Source organism: Cricetulus griseus, chromosome 10, assembly GCF_003668045.3.
Source record: "Cricetulus griseus strain 17A/GY chromosome 10, alternate assembly CriGri-PICRH-1.0, whole genome shotgun sequence".
NCBI lineage: Eukaryota > Metazoa > Chordata > Mammalia > Rodentia > Cricetidae > Cricetulus > Cricetulus griseus.
The window spans coordinates 9,983,108-10,006,197 of record NC_048603.1 but is presented as its reverse complement, the minus strand read 5'-3'; the positions used below and the strand labels follow the sequence as shown (position 1 = coordinate 10,006,197).

At 40.6% G+C, this 23,090-nt stretch overlaps 1 protein-coding gene across 2 annotated transcripts in view; it reads right to left on the bottom strand.

Annotated features, from left to right (window-relative positions):
* LOC100774625 (angiopoietin-1) overlaps positions 1-22,225 on the bottom strand; it is a 227,388-nt gene extending 205,163 nt beyond the window's left edge. For both annotated transcript variants that reach the window (XM_027431451.2, XM_027431452.2), the window contains exon 1: positions 21,929-22,225. In XM_027431451.2, coding sequence (XP_027287252.1) covers positions 21,929-22,225 — 297 coding nt within the window. The remainder of the gene's footprint in view (positions 1-21,928) is intronic.
* Positions 22,226-23,090: the final 865 nt, after the last annotated feature.

Here is a 23,090-nt window from a genome sequence, read left to right as displayed (position 1 = left end):
TTCTAGCAGATGCTTCAATGTGAGAGATAAGAATCATTTTGTTGCAATTATTTTATGCTCCCAATGACTCAGATCAAGCTCTGCTCAGTGAGGCTGTTCTCAAGGTCTCATTACAAGACTCATTCATGTTACACAGAATTAGAAGATGGATATGTGTTATTAAGAAATCTATCAGATAAGAGCATGCTTCTCTATAAAACTTGAAGAAAACCCTTTTGTGAGACTTGTGTGATTTATGTGCTCATTTCTATATTTTATTATCTAAAGTCTAATCTTTTCAGATTTCCGTAATTTAACCCAATATCCTCTTTTGGTCCAGGTTCCCATCAAGGAAGCCACGTGACTCATAATGTCTTCTTTTTCTGGTTACCTGAACATTTTGGAGGAGTTCCTGACAAGTATTTTGTAAGATGTAATGAACTTGAGGTTTTCTGATGCTTTTGTCATAGCTGTACTGTGGTTATGGGCATTAAGAAACCAACCACAGAAGGAAAGTGACATTCTTTGCTGTTCTCATAACAATGATAAATGGACCTATCCACAGGACTCAGTCACTGTTGATTTGAACAGTCTCCTGGCCAGAGGTCATGTTTGGTGAGCTTCTCCATCTCTATCGTAAAGCTAGTTGTTCTTTTATGGCGGTGCTCTAGAGGGAAAAAATTCACACTTGTAGTCTACACTTATGTGTAGAGAGTTTTGTTCCTTGACCTTAAGAGCAGAGTGACTACAAAACTGTTTCAAGTTTCCTTGATGAAGAAATTTGAAATCCAGTCCTGTCCAGTTCATATCAATAACCCACCTCATGTTAAAAGAAAGCTATAAACATGAGCAGAACATCTCTCCCTATAACCAAATCAGAAAGCAGGATAAATATTCTGATTTGTGTTTTAGCTAAATTGGTTATTAGGCATGACTAATTAATGCTTTCTATTTTGGCTCTCTTTGCTCTCCATCATGAAGGTTAATGGCTTCATCATCCCCATGAAACACTTGGGATGAGCCCTCATGTAAGGTCTGCAGTTCTCCAAGGGTCATCACCATTTACATGAATAAACTCCATAATATAAAAAGATGAAACTTCTAGAGGGCTGTGTGTTTTTAAAGGGTGTGAGTTTCCCAGTGAGTGTATGTTATTTCTGTAGATATGTATGTGTTTGCTTAATATCCACATGGTCCATATTATAGGCCCATTACTCTTGCCCAGCAAATGTGGAATTTCTGTTTTCACAGAACCAGATTTTTACTTGCACACTTTTTTTCAGAACCTTTCAGGATTGCCAGGGCATGCTGATGCCTAATACTAACCAGCAATCTCTTTGTGCTAAAATTCCAAGACAAAAGAATTCATTATGAGGCATCGTATACTTGGTAAATGTTGCTTTACTTCCACATTGATCACAGAATACGTATGCTAACAAATGTGTGACTTGGTTGCTACCAAGTTCAAAATCCAAGGTCAAACTGTTTAAAAGAAGGAAGATCCAAGATAGATCCATAGGTGAGTTAGCATCACTTAGTGCAATTTGATGCTTCAATAGATGAATTAGCATCTCTAGTCTGCAATGGTGGTCCTATAGATGAGTTAGCATCACTGGTGTACATTGATGCTCCTACAGGTGAGTTAGCATCACTTAGTGTGCCTTGATGGTCCATCACTTCTGTGCCCTGATGTTTCTCAGCCCATACTTTTGGAACTGAAGTGATTCTTCACTGAAATGCATCCCAACTTTATGTTCTAAGAAGGAACAGAACTTTGTTGGGTTCCCCCTCACCCCAGTGAGTTCATTTAAATTTCAAGCATACAACAGACTTATTAAAAGTATAGAATCATTCGCTTGTGTTTTATAACCACAACAAATTCCTGTTTATGTTTATTACTCAGAATAGTACAGTACCTATTCTTGATTGTACAACGGATGGAAGTCAAAAGCTGTGATTCTTAACCTGACTTTTAGTGAATAACTTGATACATTTCTCCAATACGTTGTGTCTACACAACCTGAAAAGGCATGGAAGCATTAGAAGCAATGGGAAAGTGGACATCTCTACATGTGAGTTAGTAAAACTTCAAGCACTGTGGGGTTACACTTTCCTCCTCTCACTTGGTAAGATGGATGGCATCAACCACATTTACTTCCCAAAGCTGCCTGAAGTTAACAGCTCAACATTACATGTCTGCAGTTTTCACAGTGGCTTCCCCTTGTACGATCCAACCATGCTAGTGATGTCATCAGTTTTAAAAATCTCTGTTATCTGGGATAGAGATTCGAATTATTCTATTAGCCTACATTGCTAGGTTTTATCCTCAGAATTTAGGTTTACTTTTTTTTTTTAACCTGACCTAGTTGATTTCCCACATGTTCATTTGTTCATCTTACTATCTTCTGGCTTTTGGAAAGGGTCCAAGTGTGTGTGGGTCAGTCTATTGATCAGCCCAGTTTCTGCTCACTCGCCATTTCTTAATGGAACTGCAGAATCCAAGTCCATTCTTCACTGTGATTACTTTTTATACCTGTGTCCAATGAAAGTCCACAGTCAGATTCTATCACTTTGCTTTTCACCTTGTCTTCACTGCCTGAGACAGTTTAGGACTTACATCACACCTGTCTTTCCATTTATCAGAAAACCAAGTCATAACCCTATCTGTCTCTTTAATCTATCTGTTTCCTGGACATTATAGAAAGGATAGAGCAGGAGAAATGGTCTTCGGAATGGCAAGCAAATTTACAATATTAAGGAAGGAGAATACACAGTGATACTGTCACGCGCTTTCTAGGATTTAGAGATGCATATCTGTGCATAAAATTTTGAGAAACAAGTAAAGTATATTTGATTTATCTGTCTCAGAACTTGACACGTATTAAAAATTCAAAATATTGGTAATTTGTCGTTACTATAATTTACAGAGATTAATCACCTCTTTGGTCATTCAACATCTCATGGACATTTCATGTTTTATAAATAAATTTATTTATTTTATAACCTGGACACAGTTTTCACTCTCTCCTCTCCTCCCTGTCCCTCCCCTAATCTCTCTCTGTTCCTAACCCCTAATCCACTTCTCCTCCACTTCTGTTTAGGAAACGGTGGGTCTTCCATGAGTAACAACAAAACATATTCTATCAAGTTGCAGTAAGACTAAGCACCTCATCATATAGTATGAGGAGTAGGGTACAAAAAGCCAGTAAGAGAACCAGAGACAGCCCCTGCTGTCACTATTAGGAGTCCCAACAGAGATCAAGCTACACATATTAATCTCACATAAATTCGAGTACTGAGGTCAGTCCCATGCAGACTCCCTGGCTGTCAGTTCAGTCTCTGCGAGTCCCTCTGAGCCAAGATGAGTTGATTCTGTGAGTTTTCTTGTGGCATCCTTGACCTCTCTGGCTCCTACCATCCTTCTTCCCTTCTTCTGCAGGATTCCTGGAGATAAGCCTACTATTTGCTCTGAGTCTGTTTCTATCAGATAAAACTCATTTGATGACAATTGGTCTAGGGACTGGTCTGGTCAAAGGAGATGGCCAGTTCAGGCTATGTATCGTATCCACTATTGTTAAACATCTTAGCGGGGGTCATCCTTGTAGATTCGTGAGAGAATTTCTTGCACCAGGTTTTCACCTGACCCAGAAATGATCTGCTACCGCTACCTTTCCAGCTAGGCCTTGCCATCTATCACTCATGGGGAATCGTTTAGAACTTATAATTAATGTTGCTTAGATCTCAAAATGTTTTTTACAGGGTAGAGATCACGTGTACCAGTAATCCCCATCAAGTACTGAGTGGATAACAATAAGTCCTATGGTTTCCAGTTTTTTTGTTATGATGACCAGTGACCATAACTTATATGCATTGCTGCTCCTTTCTGTTGAATTCTTTTCCTTGGGTATGATTCCTAAAAGTCAGAGTGTTGAGTCAAGGAACAGGTAAATGTTTAGGTTTTCTATATTTACTGTTATGCTACTTTTCCTGTAACATTCAATCAGAATGAATTGCATTAGACAAAGCACCTTATATGTTCCAAGAATGTTGCTGTGCCTGTTTCATTTGAGTCCAGATTCCAGGTTCATCAGTTGGGAAGGCAAGAATCTGGTATAAATTTTACTGCAAAAATTCCAAACCACTGGGATTTGAACAGATGCCTCTAACTAATTTTACACCAGGGGCACCACTGGTCATCCACGCTCTGTAACAGCTTTCAGAAACATCTGGGTTTAAACTTACAGTGTATACACGACAGGTTAAGTAGTATAGAGTTATAAAACACCTTCATGGCTATACCCTCAAAAGTTAAATTTCTCTGAGACTCTTATTCTTAACTTATCAGAAAAAGTAAGTAATATAAATGTGATGATTTATGCAGTCTATATATGCTGTGTATAGCAGTGTTCTGGAATTCAGCTGTATTTGAAGTTTGATAGTCTCTGAGGGTTTTGACAAATACTCTTTTGAAGGTTAAAATATCCTAACAACAATTTTACTTATGTAAGTAAATAAAATAAAAATATATTCTGGCCTCAAATTTTATATTTATTAAATCTTACTAAATGTGTATGAAACTAAAATGGTTAATTGCAAAGCAGTTAGGGCCAGCCCTCTCAACATTCTTTGTCTGTCTAAATCTTACTGGAATACCAAGTTAATTTCTAGCCCACTGCTGTTCAATAGTCAGCATTATGACAGGAACTTTGGAGAGCCCCATGCAAATCTAAGTAAACCTTGATTACTACTGAAGCAATGCCTTTTCTCTCTGATTGAGTAACATGTAACAATTACTTCCTAATACTCAGAAGGCTCACACTCATTCTATGTATCAGTTTCAGGCAAACTATATTAAGGATAGGTTATTCCCTCTCTACAACGTCCAGAATCAATGCTAAAGCTGGAAGTAACTTGGTGGGTGGAGACAAGGATTCTTGGGAGGCTCATCCACACAAGTCCATCTGGCTCTCGAAGAACTACAATATCTAGGAGCCTGCTCATCCATCACCTACAGTTGAATTAGACTCTAAAGCTTGACCTCTTTATACCAAGGTGGACGCTAGATAGACAGGTGGTAGACTTCCAGCTGGGTAGCTTAGAGTCCTTGGAATGAATATTGTGATGAAACTAAATGTATTTTATGAATCAGCCTGATGCCAAGTGAGGGTGACATAGAACTTGGAGGTGCTTGTCAAATGATCTCTCGGAAGTATACACCACAAGTGTCCTCAAATTCTCTCTCTACCTTCACTGTTTATAGCTAACCGAATTAAAAGGAAAGAGAATTTTCTTATAGTTATCATATTCAAATATAGCAGAAAATTTTGGGTCTCAAAAAGTAAAAGCTTTATATAACTTTTAAACTATATCTACCCACGAGACTGTAATACATGGGGAACAAATGTGATTTTGTAAATTTCCGTGACAGAGGTCACCTTCTTGCCATTGACTCCCAAATGCCCCTAGTCTGAGACACACAGATATTTTGTATACAATAGCAGAGAGGGTTTGATTAACTATTTGAGACATAAAAACCTTTAAGCAGACTTTTAAAGTTTATTTGAATATTTTAACTTGACTGTGACATCTTTCTAGTTATAGTTTTTAAAGTTAGATAAAAAATGGGATTTATTCAAAAGTATGAAACTAATAAATAAAATTAATGTTCAAAAGAATTCATTCATATAGTGTTCTTTGTCCCAAAAATTGCCCAAGTTTGACCTGGAGCTCAAAATACATAAGATTTTGTGTCATATGAGACATGTTGAAGATGAAATGAAAATTCTCAAGTGGAGCCCCTTTAGCTCTTCCGGTTCACAGTTCTTTGTTGGAGACTGAGTGTGGGGTTTCTCCTATTGCCATCTCTAATCATATATTTGACGCAAGGTCCCCTAAATTAGTCTTTGATGTCAGTAAGAGATGCTGCTTCACTTTCAGAAGTCTATCAATGCTCTAATTTTTCTGACTGTAAAATCAATACTTAAAAACATAAACATCCTGAGCACTCACAGAGTGTAATTTTTTAAAGATAATAAGTGGGGGTGGTTGGACAGATGGCCTAGTGGTCAAGAGCTGTTAGCACTTTTAGAGAAGACTAGAATTCAATTCCCAGAACCTATGTCATTCAGCTCACAACCATCTATAACTACAGCTTCAGGGAATTTAACACGCTCTTCAGGACTCCAAGGGCACAGTCACTCACACAGATATACACATACACTCACACAGACTCAAACAATTAAAAATAAATAATTCTTAAAAAAATAACGGTAACAAATGGCTGCCCCAAAAAAATTTTAAGCAGGATACTCTTTTCACTAACGTTGAAAAACTAAAAAATCTAGTCTATTGACTATATTTTCTTCCTATTTGATACTCAGATGAAAGAAATATAATCTGGCACTACACTGTAATTTTTCTAAGCAAAAAGTGTAGATAAAATAGCTTAAAGCATTATCTCTATTTGTATAGCCATATCAAAATAACCCCAATTTATGGCACTGTATGTAACAGGCTTACAAAAAGTACAAGTAGCAGTGGATTATTTTTCGCTGACATATTTGTGAAATTAAAAAGAAATACTGGGACAGGAAGGGTAAGAGAGAACAGTTCTCGCACAACAACTTCCTACAAAAGTTTATACACATGTAAGATAAATTATCCCAATCACCACAAAGGCTGTTTATCGAGGACGGATTCTCCGAAAGCGTCTAGGAAAAATTACTCATGGTCAGGACCTTCGCCCACCCCCACCCCCGATCTTAACAGTAAGAATGTATTTTCATTTGTGACGGAAACAGTCAAAGAGGCAAGAAGAGTTAAGAGTGCCAGATTTAACCACTCACAAAGTCTGAGTTTAAATTCTACACTTTTCTCAAAGTAAATATGCAAACTTTTAAGATGTAGTCAAATTCAATAGTCATTAGTTTCCTTGTGCACAAAATGGGTTTGATAATACCTACTATCTATAGGACTGTATGTAAGCCTGGCATTGGAGGCACTCATCTTTAATCCCAGCACTTGGGTGGCAGAGGCAGGCGGATCTCTGTGAGTTTGAGGCCAGCCTGGTCTACAGAGAGAGTTCCAGGACAGGCTCCAAAGTAATACAGAAGCACCCTGTCTCAAAAAACAAACAAGCCAACAAAAAAACAAAACCAAAAACCCAACAAATAAACAAACAAACAAAAAACACATACTTTTTGTATTTGGAAGCTGGCACTGCTTACTAGGGTAGGTACAGGAATACTAAATTTGTTTCTCAGAACATTTGGCTTTGTATTTCCCTGCGTGACAAAACACCCAACTGTCCGCTCTCCTCTTTTCAGATAAACCAATGCAGCAAACACAGAAAATAAGAGAAAATTGTTGGCAATAGCTGTAATTCTGCTATCACGATAAGTGACATCTTAATTGTGTGGCAAATAAAGCACAGACTGTGCAATTAATCATGAAAGGGTGCTTCCCAGTCTCCATAGTGTGCATTTACCATGTCGTCGGCTGTATCTGGAGAGGAGGAAATTGATAGATAAGGAGCAGGTGAAAGAAATGGCAGGGCAGATTGGGTGTGTAAAGAAATGAACGCATAAAACCAACAACACTGTACACCCTGATGTCATAGTTTTCTACTGACTGAGCAAAGGTCCTTACCATCCCGCATTATCTTGAGGATGCTGGAGCATTGCATTTATTCATGTGCACACTTTCAAAGCACCTACAGGGCACCTGCAATGTGAATATGCCACGCACTGAAGACACTCAGCTGTAAGGGCAGAGCCCAGGTCACGCAAGAAATTAAAGCATGAGTCGTTTGGTTTCTGAGGAAGTGTTTAGCCTATTCTACCCCACAGAAATCGGTTAGAAAGCTAAATTCAAATCTGTTGCCAATCTGTTTTGTCCTCTGTCCTCTGTGAGACTCCATGGAAGACGATGCATAGTGGGGAGTAGGATGGCCTGGAGTCTTCACATCTCACACAGCTCGCTCACTCATCCATGGGAAGGCAACTCTTGAAGCACAGACATCCAAAGGGCCGGGCCTCCAAGACCAGAAGAGGAGAGAAGACAGGGCGATAGCTGTCACCAGTGCCTGCAAGTAGCAGTGGTCTTGGCCTCAGACCAAAATACCAGAAATATTTTAATTAATAGCAACAATGATAAATAAAATAGGAAGTGAGATAAGAGGTCCTTGCCTGAGAAAACAAGGCTTTTCTTCTCAGTTTTACAACTCTCTGTGTGACCTGCACAAGAAAAGTGCATGCAAATAATATTTTAAGTTCTAGAATGTGCTTTTGCTTTTCCAAGCAAGACTGCCCACTGATAAATCCAAGAGGGAGGTCGTGAAATTGAATGGAAGCTATTTAAAATGGGCACCCCCCCCCACCGCACCCCCTTGTAAAGTAATTGTAAGCCTTTCTTTGGAGTTTTGGAGTTTTTAAGATAAACCGTCAGACTCAATTAAGCACTGTGACCTCAAGAAGATGGCATGTCTGCCGAGCAAGACAGGAGGGCCTCCAGACAGGGGTCTGTGTGGTCTGTCACCAGACCTGCGGGAGCGACAGAGCATGGCTATTGTGTTGCACCCAGCAACATAACCTGTTGCTACAGCCAATTTAACCATGGGCTTTAGAGACTCTGTGAGGACAAATGGCTAAGGGTAGAGCATGAGAATGGGGCAGTTCATTTGGTGTGAAAAAGCCAAGGCTTTGTCCACAAAGACAACAACGGACACTTTCAAAGACAGACTTGTAATTTAGGATTAACTAGAGGAGATGCCGGTAAAATCATGCAGCTAATTCCTTAGAGGGTTAAGAGCAGTGTTCATAGAGCTGGCCTGCCTGAAGTGTGCCCACCATGTAACCCTGTGAAAATGGCTTCCTTACTCTCTGCCTCAGTTTCCCCTTGTGCTAGGCAAGCCAGTCAATTGAATTCTCCCTTACATTAATTTTCACAAGTCTTCAGTAAGCTGACATATATATGTTAAGTTTTCCCAGAGATTCTGAAAAATGGGTAAAAGTGCCCAACACTAGATCCAGAATTAATATCGAATATTTAACTAATAATTACTGTGTAAACAGCTTGTGCAAAAGAATTTCTGTGAATTATGCTTAAACCTAAAATAACCCCATGGTGGAAATAGTATTATTACTTTGATTTTATCCATAATGAAATAGACGGAGAAGTGAAGAAACTTGCCTAAGGTCACATAGCAAGTAAGTAGCACTGTCAGGATTTATATTTAGGTGGTTTGGCTATGGCACACACAAGTTTATCATTGTGTTGGATCATCTTTAAGCTTACAGAGGATGGGGGGAGGCAGAAATGGGTGGAAATGTATTTGCTTTCATGTCTGTCCATTTCAGAGGGTTAGGCTTCTAAACTGATGCTGAAGTGGATTCATTCCAGCCTCCGTAGACCTAGAAGACAACCTTGGAGTGCCCTCCAAATGGTCAGATAATTGGCTAAAGAACTGCTTGCCTTTCCTGAGGGCTGAGCTCCTGCAGTTCCTGCTGCATCCTGGATTTTTTATGCCCTAACACTGCTGCCCTGCCAGAAAAATCTTGACCCGGCCCTTCCCCACCCCCAGCCTCCCCAGGATTGGACAGTCACTGGTGGCTCTGTTCATCCCACCCGCCTGTGAGTGTCATCTGTCCAGCATCTCACTCCAAGGCTGGTGGGTGGAGGCTCTCCAGGTACTTCATCACAAGCAGTTACAGAGGAGAGATGGAAAAGAAGAAGGGCCATGCAAAGACTCTGTAGTCCTGTCCTTCCTGCTCTGAGGACTGCCCCTCCTCCTCCTCCTCCTCCTCCTCCTCTTTCTCCTCCTCTATTTTCTGGGATTTAGTTAAACTATGGAGTAAGGGAACCTAGGTTTGGAAAGCACTATTCACTCGACGTCTGGAGAGATGAGAAAGATGTGGTGTGTGTGGGGGGATTGAGAAAGAGAGAGCTTATTTTTAGAGTAATAAAGTTATGACCCATCTCAGAAAAAAAAAGAAAAAGAAAAAGAAATTTACTAGTCAAGTTATGTGAGCACTGACATTAGGACCTTCTCTCCCTCTGGGTACCAAATGGCTACAGACTCAACCGTCCCACCCTGAATGGCAAGTCCCATCAGATGCTGTTCATTCTTTTACTGAAGACAAAGCAAAAGTCTCCAGAGATGACGCCACTAATGACTGTGTTCGTTCAGTGGTCCTCATTCAGAACAGTGGGGTATGTCTTAGCTTAGGTGAGAATCTTCACAAAATGGACACAAAATAGTTCCTTAAAAAATAAACATAAATAAAAGTAGAGGTGATGTGAACTTCAGCTAAGGTCAAACAAACCAGGATAAAAACCTGGGAATTATCGGCATGCCTACAGAAAGGTGACTTTTTTTTTAAAACTCTCATCAGAATTCTGTATGAAGTGAATACCATGCTTTCTGCTATTATGGAATCACCAAACATTACATAGTCCTAGAGTACAGACAGTCACAAATAATGTACAAACAGGTGATATCTAAATGAAGTAAGTACATACTTCGCCACTGACTAATCATGAGTTATCCATTATTTTAACACATTTCAGTCTCCTAAGGAGGGGTGGACCTAGACACTTGAAGGGTCTACAACAGTGTGTGTGTGTGTGTGTGTGTGTGTGTGTGTGTGTGTGTGTGCATTTCATTTTTGGCAACTTCAACATTTAATATCCTTAAAGTGCTTTGTATTTTGACAGATTTCATAATACCTTAGCAAAAAAATATTCAGACTAACAAGTATTGGGCTTTTTGTCCACCAATAGGTTGACTGGAGCTGCTGGACCTGCCTCTTATTTGATTTTCTGGCACTTTACTGAAGGTATTTTGAAATAATTTTTTTAGGATCTATGGTGTCCCTGAGGGTGCTTCTGGGAGAGGAGCCCTGGGCACCTCATTGCCCATCTCTAAACTATCCACCTGCTTCTAGATGACACAGGAAATTTCTCTCTAATCCTTTGTCTGAAAATCAAGTTCTCTCACTACAAATTATTTTAAATGCATCAGCTGGATTCCTTCAAACGCATCAACCATTCAAGACAGAGGTCGGAAGAATCTCAGAGGATTTGGGGTAGGGGAAACTCTAACCACAATATATGGACTTTATATATTCAATATCCATACTGAATATATATATATATATATATATATATATATATATATATATATAATCAGTATTATTGACTCTCAATAAAAGAGAAATAGAAAGAAAATAAAATTAGGAAAAAAAAAAGTAGGCCTGGAGCTAGTGATGGAGGAAAGCCAAGAAAGGTGATGTGTCGTGTGATCACTGCCTAGGGGGGCAGCTGGGGACAGATGGGTTGTGGGGCTCACTGACCAGTCAGCCTAGCCTACTTGACACAATTCAGGCCACTGAAATAACCAATCTCAAAACAAACAAACTAACTAACTAACAAACAAATAGAATAAAGTTGGATAGTGCCTGATGAATGACATGTCAGGTTGTCCTCTGACCAGTGTATGCATACATGTGCCTATATACATACATGCTCGTACATACACAAATTGTAAACTTCTATGGTTGGTATTTTTTGATTATTAAATATTTCAATTTATTAAATAACTGTTAAACTACCATTTAGTAACTATTAAAATGGCCGTCATCTGGTATTTCTATTCTCATCATTAAAAAAAAGTCAAATGAAAGAGGAAAAGGATGAACAGAATGGAGTGGGTGGTGATAACATACAACTTCTACATCTTGTACCTTTGCAAATGGGGCAGGATGCAAGGCCTCACACCTAGAGAAATTCTTAAGTAGGAATAAGTAACTACTGTGCTTCCAGTTAGCTATCTGTAAGTCAAAAATGACAATAGTATTGACATTGTTGTCATAGTATGATACCCTAGGACTCTCTTTTGTTTGTTTTGTTTTGTTTTGTTTTGTTTTGTTTTGTTTTGAGACAGGGTTTCTCTGTGTAGCTTTGGAGCCTATCCTGGAACTCACTCTGTAGACTAGGCTGACCTCAAACTCACAGAGATCCGCCTGCCTCTGCTTCCCGAGTGCTGGGATTAAAGGCATGCGTCACCACTGCCCGGCTACCCTAGGACTCTTCAACAGTTTAGAAGAAAACGTAATTTATGGTTTAAAATTATTTACTGGTTACATCTACAGTGACTTTTAAGGACTAAGATTATAGTTTACCTCATTTGATTTTCACAAACAAAACCTGAGACTACCAACAAATCCTACTCCCTTCCCTATCGCTAAACCTTCAAACATCCCTTATCCTGCAGGCAGCCTCAGCCATCCCATAAAGTTCCATGTCTGTGAATTTGATGGTATAAGCATGTTATGAATAGTTATGATACTCACATTAGCATCTTATATTAGCATCCTATTACTGTTTCAGCGTTGATGGACCTTTTACACATTGACATCTGTGGTAATTTTCGTATTCCTTCAAAAGTTTACAGCAAACAAAAAATACATTTCATTGGAGACTTGTAGTAAATACATTTCATTGGAGACTTGTAGTCAGTCAACTGTAAAATCAGACAGCATTTATCTTGCACCATGTTTTTCTAATAAAGGCAAAGAACGTCTCGGGAAATGTTAAATTAGGAAATCTAAGCTTCCTAATTCAGTGTGTTCTAGGACAGGGCTGACAATGCCCTGCATTTGACAAGCAACCACCCCACTCCCTGCTCGTCCTTTCTGACAACTGCACTTTCTAATGTTTGATCTGAAACAAACGACAGGGAGAACATCTTTTGCCCTTATTAGAGACTGAACGTATTGTTAATGGAATAATGAGCTACAGTAAGCTTTAACTGGCTCTGTGCTGCATTTGTATCCGAGAAATTGTTCTCTCCTTTACTTGGAGGAAGAGATTCCGATCAGGCCCAATTGACAGCTAGGCCCAATGGAGCCTAACCGCTCCCACTTGATAGGTCTGTGTAAGAACTAGAGGGCCGTGTTCAGAACCTGTGTGGAAATAACCTCCAAACACGGGAAAAATATTCCAGAGGGGGCTTTGCTCTTCAGAAACTCTTTTATAACAGAGGGGCCACGTCTTTTGTACACATTGTAAAAAGATTTAAACACTAAGGGGCCCTTCTTCCCTCAGACCGTGGGGCCAAAACCAAAGGGGGTTTGGAATTTCCCAACTGCATTGCAAAGGATCATCTTGTATTGGAACAAAAGCTGAGGATGACTCAGAATGTAATTAATATTGTGCATCTGTGCAAGCGGTACAGCATAGCTTGTGGTATTTTTAAAAAAGGAAAGAAAGAAAAAGAAAGAAGAAAAAAGACAAGGCCCAGGAAAAGGCCACTAGCGAGTCTATACCGGGGCAAAACACCAGGAAATCTCAACTTCTTAGTTCGCTGTGTTCTAGGAAAGGGTTGATAATGCCCTGAGTTTGACAACTGAGCATCCTACTCCTTTGTTCTTCCTTTCTGACATTAGAAAGTGATTTCACTTTCTAATGCTAGAGCTGAAACAAATGGCAGGGAGGCCATTTTCCAAGTGCCCTGAATGTGATTGGCACGCTGACTCAAGTCCTTGTCTAAGACCACAAAATGGTTCCGATGTCTTGTCAACATCCATGCTGGCATGTATCAGCTTCGAGACTCGTTCTCTGTTCCCTTGATGAAGAGGAGGGGAAAGGAAAGACACAGAATTCCCTTGTTTGCACTCGAAAATGTCACCTCACAGCATGCCAAGCACCACGCCAAGAACCGGCTTAGTCAGGCTTTCTGCCAACTGCCAAAGACCTCACTCTGCCTTCTGGAGGTCAATGTTTTTCCCACACAACCAGCCTCACAGCTTACCTTTCAATAGTCCCAGTATCAATGCAATTTCTTCTTATGATATAGAACCTCTTCTATAGACAGACAGACAGAAGATAGATAATCAGGAAACTTTTTTTTAAAGGGCCAGATACTAGTATAAATATTTAGGCTGTATTGGTCATTTAGTTTCAACTACAATTCCTACACTCTGACTTTGTAAGATAAAAACATCCTTGAGCAAAGCAAACAGTAATGAGTGTGGTTGTGGCTCTACTGCAATCAAACTATATTTATAAACATGGTGACAGACAGGATTTGGCCAAGAGCAATGGTTTGATGACTCTTCATATGGATCATTTAAAAGATTCTTATGTTGCATATCCAAAGGGAAATATGTAGAATATAGTACAATATATATGTATATATATATGTATATATAAGCATTATTGTCATAAATGTTGTTTGTACTATGAATATCTCCTTGGAATTATTCATTTTATTACTAATTGAATATTTTCTTCCATTAGTATCTAGAAGAGGGGTTGGTTCCAAGATCTCCCATTGGAGGACAAAATCTGTAGGTTCTCAAGTCTCCTATGTAAAAAATATCATGCCATTTTCATATGATGTATTTACATCATATACTTTAAAACAACTCTGGAATTCTTATCATATGTAATATAACCTAAATGCTGCATAAAAGGCTGTTTCACCATATTGTCTAGAAAAATAATAACAAAATGTTTATGTGTGTTTAGAAAATAATTTTTGAACTAAGGTTGCTTGAATTTGCTGGTATGAAAGTGCACAGTGTTTTAGAAATTGTTATACAAAAGTCATTATGCAACTGAAAGAATAAATGCAGTCAACAAAAATTAATCAACAATAGAGATACAATTTTTCCTCCATAGTCCATCATGCCTGGGAGAGTATCAAGTCATCCCTTCTGCAAATACTTACTGAGGCCCCACTATGTGCTGTGTACTCTTTCAGATTAAGGCAAATTTCACAATAAGAGACAAAAACTCTGTTCTAGGAGGGGTTCACATGCCCACAAATGTCTAAGACAGAAAAGTTTTCAAAGAAAAATACTTAATATTATGTAACATATCAGTAAATACTATTTTTTAAAAATAAGGTAGTCCGGGTTGCCTCACAAAGTTGAAGGTTAAGCCCCTTAATTTCAAGGAGATATTCATAGTATAATCACATTTATGACAATAATGCCAAATTATATTCTATATATGCTCCAAGAATCAAGCATTTTAGACACAGGGTCCTGTGGACCTGAGCTGGATCTGACCTGAAATCCTCCTCCCTGAAGACCATCTTTCATGGTACGAGAAGGTGCCATGCAAGCTTCCAAGGGAGGGAAGCAACCAAGACCCCACCCGGCTACGGCATCTATGAGCCACAACAAACCAGCATAGTGCAATAAACCCAAGGTTGTAACAGTGGTACCCACACCTTTGCGAATACCAACAGCTCTCTAATTGGGCTTAAGGCCAACTCCAAAAGAGGAAATTAAGTCTGGTACTAGAAAGCTAACCAGCTACCCATGGGTATTGAAGATGTGGATCCTGGGTGGGAACCTACCCATTCCACTCTACTAAACAAGCATCATACCTAACTACATTCTAAACATAGGATGCTATACCCACAGATAAGTGTATGTCTTAACCCTTATTAAAGAAATGTCTCTTTGTAACAAATGGAGACCATAACAGAAAACCACCACTGATCAAAGCGCAGAGAAAAGGTGATCCTGTGCTGTCCGGACCCCAAAGAAACATCTTTTCCTAGGAGAAGAGAAGGCAGAAAGAGTGTAAGAACCAGAGAAGCAGGGAATGTGATGTGAGAACCTGTCTCTTAGAAATGTCAGAGATGCTACACCCATACAATCCCATTATCATTGCTGCTTAGCCCAGACTTGAACACATGAACAAGGGCCATTGTTATTTACCATGTGCTAGAGCAGACCACAAAACATACAGCCAAGCCCACTCTAAGAGTTTTATTACAAGCGTGGGAAAGGGAGGGGTGGTGTGCACAGGCCTATCTGGAAGAAATGTGGAGGGATAGAGACAGAGACCTAGAGGGACAGGGAGAGAGACAGAGAGAAAGAGCGTGAGACAGACAGACACACAGACAGACACACAGACACACACACACACACACACACACACACACACACACACACACACACAGATTAGTGGGTGTGTCTACTTTTTAAAAATTTTTTTATTAGTCCAAATTAGGAACAAGCTTGCTTCACATGTCAATCCCTTCTCCCTCTCCTCCCCCCTGCAATCCCCCACCTGTCCCTCCCCCTATCTATCCTCGCCTCCCCAGGCAGGGTAGGGCCCTTGACGGTGGCTCCCCAAAGCCCACCACATCATCCTGGGCTGGGCCTAGGCCCTCCCCCATGAATACAGGCCAAGAGTGCATCCCTTCACATGGGATGGGCTCTCAAAGTCCCTTCTTACACCAGGGAAAAATACTAACCCACTACCAGGGGCCCCCTAGAGTGCAGAGGCCTCCTCATTGACATCCATGTTCAGGGGTCTGGATCAGTCCCGTGCTGGTCTCCCAGACAGCAGTCTGGGGTCCATGTGCTCCCCCTTGTTGAGGCCAGCTGTTTCACCAGCCTGGTACCAACCCCTTTAATCTTCATTCCTCCCTCTTTGCATCTAGGTTCCAGAGTTCAGTTCAGTGTATATCTGTGGGTGTGTCTACTTTTAAAGGTTGCTCATGGCATGCATCTGGGGACTTTTGTAGTCACACCACACATGCCCTGAAGTTGCCCAGGGCCCTGGAATGTCTAGACATCTTACCTGAATGCTGACGGCACATGTACAACTGACCCTAGAGATGCTAACACCTGGGGTGATTTAAGCCTTTTGCCTGAATGTTGACGGCTATGTGTGCAGCCGTGTGACCCTGGATGTTAGAAATGCTAACAACCATACCAGAGACGTGCTAACATGGAAAGAGGAGGCAGCTTCAATAGGGCTCCAACACTAGAGAGACTGTTACAAGCACCTGAGAAAAGCCGAAAGCAAGAGAAACAGTCTTCCTTAGCGAAGAGCCTGAGACTCGGTTATCAATGCCAAGTGCTCAGTCCCAAAACCATATACACACAGGTAAAATATAAACAGACTAAGCGTGTTGTATTTTACATATCCGCAAAATAAACAATGAAAGGCAAAGAGGTAATAAATTCAAGGGAATATGTGAAATGGGTTGGAGAGGAGAAATGGAAAGGGGAAATAATACGATTGCATTTTACTTTTAAAAAACCATAAAAATAAGGCACTGTATAACATGCTAGCTTGTCACTCAGCAAGCTGGGGAGGGGAAGGTGGCACAGGGAAAATGTCTGCGGCAGTGAAGACCTAAGTGGGACAGACGCATCCATGCTAATAGCTGGGGACCAATTTTCTGCACTGAGTAAATAGCTTGTAAGTGCCTGAGGGGGAATGAGCTTGTCTCTTGGAGAAATCACAAGAAAACGCCATGGCATTTGAGTGTCTGGAATGTCCTTTGAAGGTAATAATGATGAGGCCAGCGAGGGGTAGAGGGAGAATGGTGGAAGGCTTTGTGGTAAGGAACTGGGAATTTGCTCCTTCACGATGCCGAGTTCTAGGAGAATTTTAAGGAAGAAATCAACATTTTGTTTTTTTTTTTTTTTTAAATCACACACTCCAATAGTTGCCTATGGGGTGAGCACTGGTCAACACAAGTTCAATGTGAAATGGTGAGGATGAACAGCAGCCCTCTGGAAAAGGACTTGCTTTGGCCCTAAAGTCTGAGGTCTACTCAAAGAACTAACATCAGGCAGAAACTTGCACTGAGTCTATAGCATCTATAGGTGCCTAGGTTCTGTGGCCAGAAAGGGTTTTATCCCTACATATTGCAAAAGTGCAACAAGTAAATAATAAAAATGTATATATTAGTTGAAAAGTTAATGTAGATTAATTTTTTTTTTGCTTGGAAAACCATGTGTTTGTTCTTCAAATGAAATTGGTGGGGGCATTGCCACAACCTGACTTAAAAGCAAATTGTTGTTACTAACGGCTCTTGGCAACTGAGACTTCCTTTTCCCAAGTTCTACACGAATCATATCTTTATACTTTCTCCAGCATTAGAAAGAACTATTACTCCTTCGCTGATCACCTTCGTATACATAGGAAGTACTCCCACAATTAAGAGGGCCCCCTGGACCTCCTCTTAGCATTGTGGTCTAAAACAGCCAAAGATGGGCAAAAGCAAGGCAGAGTTTCTAAGGTTTTGCCCCAAATGAGCATCTTTGCAAACTTAATTTTTTTCATTCCTCGTTTGTTTATTCCAGTCCTGGGGATTGAACCTCAGGGCTCATGGTAGGCATGCATTCCACTAATGAGCTACATTGGACCCCAGCAATCCTGTGGACTTTGAGAAACAGGAAGAATAGACACGGCAAGCACACAGCTTCCTGTCACAAGAAGTCAGAGATGGGTGAGAAGAGAATACCAAAAAGATGCAAAACAGACAAAAACCAGCCATCAGGTGCTTGGGACACCGTCAGTCCACAAAGTGCTTGCCTTCAAGCACCAGGCTGTGAATCTGAATCTGCAGCACTTGCATAAAGAGAAACAAGCATGGTAGTGTTCATTGGTATTCCTGGCACTGGACAGGGGGCACACACATGAAGATGACCAGCCAAGTCTACCCTAGTTGGTGAGCTTCAGGCCAGCCAGAGAGCCATTCTTAAAGGTGGTAAATACTGATCCTGAGGAAGGTACTTGCAATAGTTGTCTGGACTCCACACATGTGCACACACACCTACACTCACAGACATGCAGCTGTGGTAACAACCAAACCTTCTCCAACCCTAGCATTCAGGAGGCTGAGGCAAGAGGATTGGTTGGTTGGTCAGCCACAGGTGTGAGGCCACCTGGCACTACATTACATAGTGAGTTCAAAGTGCTGGCTTGGAGTACAGAGTAAGACTTTGTCTTAAAAACCAACCAAATATAAAAACTCACAGTAACAAAACACAGTGGCAATAACAGCAACAGATCTCAGGAGGGGCCAGTGAGGTGGCTCGGAAGGGGAAGGTTTTTGACACCAAGTCTGAAGACCCAAGTTTGATCTCCGAAATCCACATGGTGGAAGGAGAAAACTGACTCTTACAAGTTGTCCTCTGACCTCCACAGGAATAAAAGAAAGAAGGAAGGAAGGAAGAAAGGAAGGGAGGAAGGGAGGGAGGGAGGGAGGGAGGAGAGGGAGGGAGGAGGGAGGAAAAAAGTTTTTTAAAACCCTTAATAATAGAAAAATCGCAAAAAAGCCAACATCCAGTTGTATTCACTATTAGGTGCCCAAGATGTGTTCACTTTCATTCATCTGGTGCCATTGGGAATAGTCCCTCCAAAAGCTTTGGAATATAGGAGCTTCAAATAATAAAGGACCCTCAAATCCAAACATATTCCGTGATGATGAACATAAAATTGCTCGCTCTCTGCTTTCTGGCAAGTACTGTTACCCAATGTCTCATTAACAACAGAAGATCATGGAAAATGATGTCTAAAGAGCCATACCAAGTTCTGAGATATACAGAGACTAATGAATCATTTGCTCTCTTGCATAACTAGCTTGTGGGTAGTAAGACAGAAAAAGCTGAGTAATTGAAAGTTGAGAGTCTTATAAAGTGAATCTTATGATAGCCCACTTCCTACAGAGGGTATTTATAAAGATCTACTGTACCAGTGTTTAAGGATAAGAACAGATTAGCACAAACAATCATCTGGCTTTATCTAGCCTGGAAAACATATTTATTCTGCATCAGAACCCCTGACAGTGATGCCATGAGATGCAAAATATTTATCATTCTTTGATTAATAATCTTGTTGAATCAACTGAACTGACTTGCTGTATATGCAGTTGGCATTGGTTTTTGTAGTACATTACTTCTTAAGCTATAGCAACTACTTACAATCAAAATAGAAATGGCAGAAGTTATAAATATTGTATTCCAGATAATTACAGTTTTAAAAAAATGTGCACACGAGTGTTCAAAACAAACATATTACATGAAGTTTAGAGTCTGAGGTGAAGAAAACACTAATTAAGGGAAATTTATGAGAGTCTTTAGCAAGTTCTTTGATGAAGGCATTTATTTGGTTACTTGATCCTCCAACCAATCACATTAACAATGACAAAAGATATGCAAATCCAAGCAGACAATAGCCAAGCCAACTGCTCTGACTCATACCAACTGGGACATTTCAACATATTAGGCTTGATTCATTCTTGTGAGGATTGACATAACCAAGGACCATTTTAATACTTATGTTTGGCTATAATCTGAAAACTATGCCATAATCTCTGACCAAGAACAAAGCAAACGAGAGTCAAATTTATTTCACAAAACAAATTAACATACGAAATGCGTGCATGATGTAACCTCGGCAGAACTGTGCATTTGCTCTGTCACTGCTGAAAAATTACATAGCAACAACAACAAAAAAATATGCATCGCTGTGTGAGTCACCAATTTGATTGTCTGTTTAAAGCAAACAAAACATGACATTTTTGGTAGAATAGCTCATTCACGATTTAGAACTATATTTCCCACTGGTGTCTCCCCTCAAAGAACCCAGACTAATTCATCATGATTTAATTCTCATCGAAAACACTGTGGATGGGACACTGACCATATTAACAAACGATTAAACCAAAGTCATTTATTCACTGTAGAATGAAATTTTGCCAAAGAAAAACCAGATGTTCTATTGTAAACTAATACTATGAATAGTGCCGGGAAATGTGTCTAAGATCCTTACAGACTGTTTGCCTCCTACTTTTCGTGCAGAGGTCTTAACTTTTCACCTGTGATCTGGAGCAGGAAGCTGCCATTCCAAGTTTCAGAACGCCAGACCTGCCAAGTTCCAGTTCACACGCCGAAAGAAGAAACTGTGATCTTAGTTCAGTCCCTAGTGGACAGAAGGAGAACTCTCACCAGTCATGATTCAGCAGGCACAGAACTAAATAAGTGACTGGGACCTCACAGAAGAGAAGTTTGTCTTTTCTCCATCTCACATCCTCTTAGAGGGTTCGCTGTGCTAGCCTCCTTGTGATCCTCCTGCCCAGTGTTTAGCACAGGTCCTGGGGGAGAAGAGTTTACAAACAGGAATGCTGTCACGTCTACAGAAACATGCTGTTACATAGCTAAACAGCCAAGAGGGAACGAGTTGGAGAAACTACACACCATTGAGAAGGCAGTCTTAACAACAGCAACGACAAAATGTTCTGTGGCTCAGGGAAAAAGAGCCACGTGCCCATCAATCTGACTTCTCTAAATTCGGATCAAATATGTATTCAATTAAACGTTGTGGAAGAGACTGGGGCTCCCAGGGGGCACTGTCTCTGTAACTAATCCAGGGAAAGGAGGTTTGTCAGGAGTTAGCACAGCCTTCCTATGTTCAGCCTAGTCTGCAGGTGCACTGAGGAGATGCCATGGGCTTAGTTTCTGCCCTCGGTGTGGGCAGAGCCCCTTTCTTATGCCTTCGTATCAGAATCTGTTCATTTTTTTTCTCATGCACAGATGAAATATATGACAAATGTCAACCTTGCTCGTCTACGGTTTGAGAAGTCCCCTTTACTTACAAATACAATCTTTCTAAGCAAACATAATACAGCTACTTGATATTGCTCTCACTCCATGATGGTTTTATTAAAAGTTGGGGATTGGGAACTAAACATTTTATGACCATTTCCCATGGTAGCACACAAACTCCTTGCTGTACAGACTGCTTAAACCCCAGTACGACTATGCTTTCTTTCTACAGCAACTTCCCTAAGAAGTGCGCGCTTTCTTTTCTGCAGTTGGGTTCTGACAGTCAGAATGCTCAAGATAAACTTTAGAGAAAACCAGCGCAGACATAAATTGTCTCAGTGTTAGATGCACACACGAGGAGCCCCAGCCACAAGATCAGAGGTTCGCACAAGCCCGGGGGATCCTTGGCTTACCCAGGAAGTGGAGCCCAGAGAAGAGAGAGCCCCTTTTCTTTTGCAAACACTGCCCCCCGGAGCAAAAGGTAAACACAAATGGCCCCCCATGGAACTCTGAGCTCGCTGCTGCACGGAGGGAGCGCGGAAAGGGCTCTATGCAATTAGAAACTGAAAGCGATCACTTACTTTTTGCAGCCACTGAGTATAATTTTCCATCACATGCTCCAGATGCTGAAGTTTCTGGGAAGAGAAATCAGGCTCCACGTGTGGAGCGTCCCTCTGCAGAGCGTTCGTGTTGTACTGCTCCGGGGCGCTCTCCCGGCAGTTCCCGTCGTGTTCGGGAAGAATGAAAGTGTAGGCACATTGCCCATGTTGAATCCGGTTATATCTTCTGCCTCCGTTTTCTGGACTCCGGCGCTGGTTGCTGCAGCCTATGTGAGTCACAATGGCAGCGAAGAATGCAAAGGACAGGAAAACTGTCATTGTGCTGCCAGCGCTCGCCTCCCGTGCCTCCTGCAAAGCTCGCTCTTCTCTTCTGACCTTTAAACTAGTTCTTTATTTCAGGTAAAAAAAAACAAAAAACTGCTTGTTTGACTCTTTCCCCCTTAAAGAAAGCGTTTGAAGGAGATCCACAGAAAAGTAGCCATTTGTTAGCTTGGTTCTAAAATGTTACTTTAAAAAAAAAATTTTTTTTACTGTAATGATAGTTTCCTACGTTAAAACTTGAGATATTTATTGCATAGTAGCTGAGATTTATTGTTTCCTCTCTGGGTAACCGTTCAGCGCGGAGGCTGCCTGAGTCAGCTGCGAGTACATGTTCTAGCCCTATCTGTAGCTCATCTGCTATTTTCTCCCAGTCCTCAGTGAGTTTTATTAAGGGTGCACATCCAAGCCAAGCTGGACGCAGGCAGCCTTTCACAAGCTGACTTGACAGGAACGCATGAGTGTGCCCCTATGCGAACGAAGGATTGCCGATGGCTTTGGGCGGAGGATCAGCTTACAAATTGGCTAGATGCGCATGACCTCGATCATGTATGGGCCTCCCACCCCTTCCGCAGACAATTGCCTTGAGCCCTCAGCAGAGGCACGGAAAATCAATAAACACAAGTAGTCCACCTTAATACGCTTGGGTGTGCATGCTGACCTACTAAAATCTATCATGCTAGAAATATGTTTCCAAAGTTACTGCCTAATTGAGAAACCCTAAATTGGCAAAGCTCCAATGGATTAATTTTTTTATAATTCTAGAAAATTATTAAATTAAAATTTCTTTTTTTTTTTTACTCTGGGGAAAAAAACATTAAAAAAAACTATTTTTAGAGATGTCATTCTTCCTTTGTGTTTACTT